Source organism: Notothenia coriiceps, unplaced genomic scaffold, assembly GCF_000735185.1.
Source record: "Notothenia coriiceps isolate Sejong01 unplaced genomic scaffold, NC01 NC01_scaffold00024667, whole genome shotgun sequence".
In the NCBI taxonomy this organism is placed as follows: Eukaryota; Metazoa; Chordata; class Actinopteri; order Perciformes; family Nototheniidae; genus Notothenia; species Notothenia coriiceps.
Window position 1 is genome coordinate 7,808,221 of NW_011357368.1, and position 7,500 is coordinate 7,815,720.

Here is a 7,500-nt window from a genome sequence, read left to right on the forward strand (position 1 = left end):
TCAGTCGATGGCCCAGTTGCGTTCGGTTGTGAGTACCGTTAAGTCTCTGTGCGCGGTGACGTGGCCTAAGTCTGACAAAGGCGAAGTTGGTCGATTTATAAAATCCACTCTTTCGACGGAGTCGTGTGAATGATTTTCCTTGACAGTTTGGTTGCGGTTGGTCTCAGTTCGTACCCTACCCGTGTTCGTCCTACCATCGGTTAAGACTACGTCGTGTGGCCTGGGGGGCCCCGGGTCTCTTCAGGTTGCATCTCCCCTCTCTCCGCCTGTCGATGCTACACTACGTCGCAGTTCAGTCTAATAGGGGCTCTACGATCATTCGCGCGTATTGGACAGAATAGAGGATTTGCTCTTGACGGACACAAGGTTCCCTCTGGGGGTGAGGGGATCGTCGGAGGAATTTCTCGGAAGTTGTACAGAGCTGTCCGTTTCCGTCTCTGTCGTCGCATTTAACATGATGAACCTTGCGTCAGTGGCTCCCCTTGAGTTCTCCGACAGGCGGTCGAACCGACTCGGGGCGCGGTGTTCTCCGATTTTCCTTCGGTCCGAAGTGAAGTCTTTGTGAGATCGCCAGCTATTGAGGATTTTAACGAGTGGCGGATATACTTATGTTCCGAGTTCACCGGTGTTCTATCTAGATTCTGCCTTTTCGAGACTTATGGATGACCGGTGGAAAAGGGACTAATCCACGGCTTGCGGGTACCGGCTCCGTGTATCGCAGGGTAATTACCGTTGCTTTACTGTGTTGGGTGTGATTGTGACTGCTCGAGGCGCAGCGAGTTTCGATGGGGATGTTTCACTGTCGGCTTCTTGCTTGACCTCTCACCGACGAAGCTCCAAGTTCTCTTTTTCCTCGCTCTCCGGTTCAGATCTCCTGGTTGCATCACGTGGGGGCATGATATGGAGATGCGTGGCTGGTCGGTAAGTGTTTAGCCGGGTTGGCTGCGGGGAGAGAACCTTCGTAGCTAGCTTATGGGTCCCTGTTGATGCCTGGTCGCCCTGTTCAGTTCGATCGCCGGTGCGAGATTCCGGAAACGCTCTCGAGGTCCCGGGGGCCCGCGAAGCCGTTCTGGTGCCGCCTGTCGGTCGAAAAGGAGCCGCGGTGTTCCGACAGCAGAGTTAGGGCCGAAGGCTTCTCCGCTAGATCCTGCTGGTCTTCATACCCGTCAAGCACCTTTAACTTTGCATCACATTCAGCTACAGCTGCCTCCAACTCTAATTGTTCTCTTTGAGCTTTGAGCTGTTGGAGCTGCTTTGCTTGCTGCTGTATTAGAGAGGCTTCTTCTTCCTCAAGAGCCTGCTTCTTCTTTAAGGATGCTGCTCGAGCAAGCAGTACTGCCTTTTCAGCCTCCGCCCTCCTGCGCGCAGAAGAAACGGTAGACGAAGCCACTGTATGGTTACTGGCTCTGGAGGCGCTGTCTTCAGGCCTGATATCATCTACTTCAGACGAGCAGGCTTCCTCTTCACGGTCCTCTTTTGTGCCTTCGCGTACTCCTTTAATCCATTTTTCAGTTATGCGTACAAACTGTTCAATGTTTGCTGACTTGGGATTAAACCAGTGTTGCTGGTCTTCAGACGCCTCCTCTTCAGGTAAGAGAGTTACGTACTCCTTGTTAATGTCATTAAGCTCTCCATATAATTTAGCAAAGTCATTCAGAATTTCTTCTTCCACTTTATCCACATTGCTATCATTTTCTTTAAGACGTTTCAGCTCATTAACCTTCTTGGTGAGCTGGCCCACCTTCGCTCTCCTTAATCCTCTTTGGCCTTTTCCGTGGGCTTTGGCCACATATGGCTCCTACAATATATGTTCCAATTAATTGAGAAAAATGATTCAAGAATAATCCTTCCCACGTGAATGATGTCATCATTGCACCATCAGTCGAAAATGATCTCAATAGCATCTGTTTATCAATATGCATCAAGCATTATAAAAGTATAATGATTTTCTAAGGGCAACAGCTTCATATTCAGTTGGAAGTGTGAAATATAAATTAAATGAACTCTCCACACAGGAAGTGAGGGAGAGAGTGTGTCAAATGGGTAGGGAGAGGAGGGGCTGTTTGGGGGGATGTGTTGATGCTGGCATAGACTGAGGAGGGGGGGGGGGCTAGGAATGTGACCTTGCACAATCGCAGCGACTCCTGTACTGTGTATGGAGGGGTTGCAAAAAGGTGGTGAGATAAGCCAGATTCAATCAAAGAAAAAGTAACAGGAACTACTGTAACACCAGTCATGAGCTTTATTGACTTGGCTCCGGGCAAAGGGACCTTCATTAGATCTGTCAAAGAACCTTCTCAGATGAGAGCAATGTCCTCAAAGGGCGTGTTGCTGCAGGGTATAAACAAGGAGAAAGGAGCGCGGGTCACAACTTAGGAAAGCAAGTCTTTTAGTATGAATGCTGAAATGAATTGATCTGTGACAGTCTCCAAATTAAGTGGAAATTTGTGTGGAAATATGCCCACTTAGAGGATTGATAAAGCAAAAAGCTTGATCACAAGATCTCTGGATAAACAGGAATCTCAGACACCATCTGTTGCTGAAAAGACTGTTTGTTGTTTACCCTGGTAATCAAGTATATATCCAACATTCTTCAATAAATAATCAGTTTGACATTTAAGGAAATACTCTTAGAGTAAGATGAGAAGATTAAGAGCACTCTCATATCTGCAAGCCAAATGTTGAAAGGATGATTGTCTTGGCTTAGCATCGACTGGAGCCAGGCAAAACAGCTGGCCTGGCTAGCATCATGGTTGTGTTTTCTACATTTTCTGTTTGTATAACAATCAGACAAACTAAGCACAGCTTGTATTTCCAAAATTTTGAGATTTCAAGTCATTTTAAATGATATATTTCCTTTGGGTACTCAGATATGAGTTGTTTTCTGGTAATTTAAAAGATGAGTAATGGTCAAGCTGATGCACCAACAAAAGGGACCTTTCAAAGTGTGTAATAATACGATGACAACAACTGGGATATCCAGAGGTCAACACCCAGGCCACGCGTCACTTTGTGTATGTGAACAGTAAAAACACAGCTGCATTTAGCATCAGCTTTAAATACCAGTAACACAACCTTGTCACTGGACTTCCAAGAAGGGAAGGGTGGTGAGTAGAAGGGAAATGAGGGATACAAGAGAGAAGGAAACAAAAAAGGAGAGCCAGACAGACAGGAATGATGAGACAACTTATTCCCAGGAACCACCAAATAACTAGTCTCGGAGTACGCCTCCCATACAGGACCCCTCTGAGGGTGCTTAACCACTTCCTTTTCCCTCAGTTTTCTTTTCCACCACCTACATTCTAGGCTAGTACTGTAGACTATGAGGCCAAGAGTCCAGGTAAAAGGGCAGGACTGAAAACTGCTGCTGGTTGGAAGTCCATCATTGTGTTCTGTTTATGTATTCCCACTGCTTTATATTTAGATCAGGAAGGCGCAGCCTGGTGCCTCTAACCTCAGCCACAATCAGGGAGAACAAACTATATACCATTTTAGAACCAGGAATCGCTGTGAGCTGTTAACAAGCTCCAACACTGGTGGCAGAGAGAGAACCAGAAAGAGACACACAAGAGAGAGTTACACCTTCAGTTTCCCACATTTTTCTGTTGCGAGTTGAGAAAGTAATCTCTTGATGTCAATTGCTTCCTGTAGCTTCAGCAAAACCAGTATCATTTGAACAGTTCAGGTAAATAATCTGTAATCAATAATGATTGTATATCACTAAGCCAAACAACATTGCATGATTTATTTAATAAGTGTTTATGACATTTGACAGCTGAAGACCATGCCAATAACTTTTTATTAAAACACAGTTGGCCGTGTAAGTTATACTAGAATTACAAACTTGTGGTTGTATGCCTACACCAAACTTTTAGGTTACTGTTCCTATCATCCACCTCCCGCATCAGAAGTAGAGGTGAACCAATAGGGTCAAGCGTTTGGCTTGTTTGGTAGGACAACCAAAATTCAATCAATAATAAATCGATATGAAATGTCTCAATGTCATGAATTGAGTCAATCCTGCATTTTTATCCACCACAGAGTAAAGCATTACAATTGAATATTAACACGTTTCCTATCTTTCCTCCTAATCTGTCCTCTCTCTTTCTCACACACAAGGTAAACCTGTCAACATCCAGGATGAGAGGATGTGAGGTCACAGAGCTAAACAAGCTGCCTCTGAAGATAAGCACTGACTGATTTCAAGACAGGTCTTTAGTGAAACACTAATTACCTCCATATAGATCTGCCTACACGTTTACCACATTTAGTATGTTCAAGCTTAAGACATCATTTGAAAGCTCAATAACTTTTCTTTCTCAAACCTTTCTTATTGTATGAAACAAAGAAGAAAATAAGACATTTGTAGTTTTCTCTTTTGCTTTATGGACCTCTCTATTGTCCATCAGTTTCCTCAATATGAACAGCCATGAGTTGTCCACAATAGACTTGAGAATGGTGACATTGAGACGTCTAGCTTCAAAGGAGTTCATTGGAACATATCTATAATCATGTTTACATCAGCCTATACCATCATACAGTGTAAATATACGCTTTTTAAATCTGTCAAACCAACTACTTAAGTTTGATTTCAACATCGTACATGAGTATCAACTCACCCAGCACATTACATGCATCATCTCCTCGACCATGCCCAAGCGGTGATAAACATCGTCATGCAAACTTGATGCATGACGGTCCTAATCATCTTCAGATGCTATGAAGTATGGAATAAGTTATGTCATTGCCATTCCAGTGCATGAGCACGCTGCAGGCCTCGTGGGGCTTAGGCTGCGTCACAGGAGCTCCATAAAAACACTTCTAAAAAACAGGTTGTCAGTTGTAACTGCATGTAGACACATCCTCTTCGTGCACAGGAAAGCTGTGACACTGGCCACTCACCAAGGTACACCCAGCGCCGCAGGGAGGTCATCAACTGAGCCATATCAGAGCATCGGCTGTGGAAACTTCTTGTTGATCACTGGTGTGCTTCCGTTGTCACACAGATAGTCAAATTAACCATGAATGAGCTGTCTTTCATGGCAGAGCAGCAGGAGCCTTAAGGGCATGGTGTGTGATGTAACACTGCAACAAATGTGTCATTCCCAGGGGCTTAAATGTTGGAGATACAGAGGGGGCTTTGATGTGTCTCAATGAACACTGGGCTTTGTACTTCATCAAGTCCCCCAAAAGTCAGCCAAATCCCAATCGTACTAACCCCCCCCCCCACCATCCAGAGTCCTGGGTTCCATCACACAGGCCCAGAGATGAAGGTTACATAACTTGCTTACAGGAAGTCAGACTGATTTAAATGAAGAAAAAATGACCATGAACATTTGAGTCCTTTGAAGTAGGCACAGTGCGTTTTTTGCAAGCTTTAGCACGCTTGTTAAAAAAGTTTAGAGTAGACCAAAAGGTAGTGCTCAAAGATATACACACACACACACACACACACACACACACACACACACACACAGACAGACAGACAGACAGACAGACACACACACACACACACACACACACACACACACACACACACAGACAGACAGACAGACAGACAGACAGACAGACAGACAGACAGACAGACAGACAGACAGACAGACAGACAGACAGACAGACAGACAGACAGACACACACACACACACACACACACACACACACACACACACACACACACACACACACACACACACACACACACAATAACAAATGACAGCTTCTGCACATTTCCTATGACATGTTTTCAGCAAGAGGCGGTAATTAGAGTGAGAGACAGAGCGAGAGTGAGTGAGGACTCCCAGCAGGATTTGAGAGAGGGGGGGGGGATGAATGCCTCGTCTCCACGTCGAACCACCTCTCTGGTATTGTTTACCAGTGGACGGACGACACGGGGGGGTGTTTAATGAAGACTGCTCCCCTGCTGACTGTCTGAAAGTAGCTCTGTCCATAGCTTCCTGATGACCCTGTGCATTACCGGCAGACTGCTGACAGAGAGGTCGCAGCCAAATAAAGCGGGGCCAGTCTCTCCACAGTGGGTGTGTTCTCACGATCAATTGCTATTTATCAGAAGGATGTCAGGTGAAGATTTATAGCAGTAAGCTGACAAACGATACCCAAGTCAAGTCACAAAAGCATGTGTGTATTATTGGATGGACACATCTTAGTACAAATTCGTAGTTGTTTTCGATATAAGAATATTCTTTTGATCACTGGAACATCTCAAGAAAAGGTAAGTTCAAGATGAGGCCAAAAGGTAAATAAATACAGGTCAAGAGTTTTGGGCATCAGACACGACATCCAGTCTGGTTCTTATCTTCGAAAGGGCGACTAGCTTGATGGTTTTCAAGATGAGTCTAGGTTCTTATCTAAACTTGGATCCCGTTTCTGATAGAACCAGAGCCTGTCCTCCCCCATTCAACCCCTCCCTCCCTCCTTCCCCTTCTTCCTTCCTTGGCTCTTAATGTGAACACCGGACAAGGCTATCAATCAGAAAGTGTACGTCTGAATCTCTACACAACGCAACAGACCAGAGCACTTTTTCCAAAAACACGTGACAAAATAGTGAAATAGAAATCTACAGATACGCAACTTAACACTAATATTTGAGTGTTGAAATCTGTGAGTAGACTAAAGACACAAGAATGAATAAAAAAGCAAGGACTCACCAGCTTTTTCCGTCTCAGGAAGGGTAGAGGTGCTCTATGAACAAGAAGAGAACAAAGATTAGAATTGAATTAGCATCATTATAAAAACATAAAGTTAAATGCCTTGATTTAGCAACCTCAAAATATGAAAACCAAGTACTTCTTCAGTTTGATGATATGGTGGTTACATTTTCAATCCCTTTGCATGTACTGCCTCCAAATCTTTGAACTTTTTTCATGTATGAGCACCAGGATACAGACAATATTTCTGGGCGGGTTTCATGTGTGATTGTGTCCTATCCAGTCGACCCATAAATGTGACTAAAATAACCAAACAGATTATTAAGCAATGATTACAAATATCCCCATGTCCTGCCTTGCCCTCTTAAGAATGTGTTGCAGCACACACCAATAAGACACGTGTAGAAACACAATGTGCCATACAAAGAAACAGTGAGAACATTGGTCCTAAAACTCTGTATGCATAGTTTTCCGATGCGCAATTGTCATAATAACTGGTCACAGCAGATAACAAATCCAATAGAGACTTTTGAACAAATATCACATCATTAAGAGTCAGAGCACATTCTCCTCTGATTCAATGTTGATCCAACCCTCATATAGGTAGTCTGGAGAGCAACACTGATAATATCGCACAACATATCTTGTTGCTGTAGTAGATTCCCATCATTCTACGTACGTAACATTCCCTTCTTTGGATTTGTTGTGAGTTTTTACTACTGCTTGAAAAGAGGGTTTTTGGTAAAGATATAGCAGTCATGCTTCATATCATTGGCAAAGTGTGTGTGTGTTTGTATGTGTGTGTGTGCATGGCAGCAGTCAGTTGGAATGCAGA

General features: G+C 44.1%; 3 protein-coding genes across 17 annotated transcripts in view; 1 reads left to right on the top strand and 2 right to left on the bottom strand.

Moving 5' to 3' along the window:
- topbp1 (DNA topoisomerase II binding protein 1) overlaps nt 1-7,500 on the top strand; it is a 976,277-nt gene that overhangs the window by 490,979 nt on the left and 477,798 nt on the right. The gene's annotated exons all lie outside the window — the stretch shown is intronic.
- Nucleotides 1-7,500, bottom strand: part of dlc1 (DLC1 Rho GTPase activating protein) — a 160,527-nt gene that overhangs the window by 132,614 nt on the left and 20,413 nt on the right. Inside the window, exon 5 of the mRNA XM_010782623.1 lies at nt 6,666-6,699. Coding sequence (XP_010780925.1) covers nt 6,666-6,699 — 34 coding nt within the window. The remainder of the gene's footprint in view (nt 1-6,665; nt 6,700-7,500) is intronic.
- madd (MAP-kinase activating death domain) overlaps nt 1-7,500 on the bottom strand; it is a 230,960-nt gene that overhangs the window by 23,138 nt on the left and 200,322 nt on the right. The gene's annotated exons all lie outside the window — the stretch shown is intronic.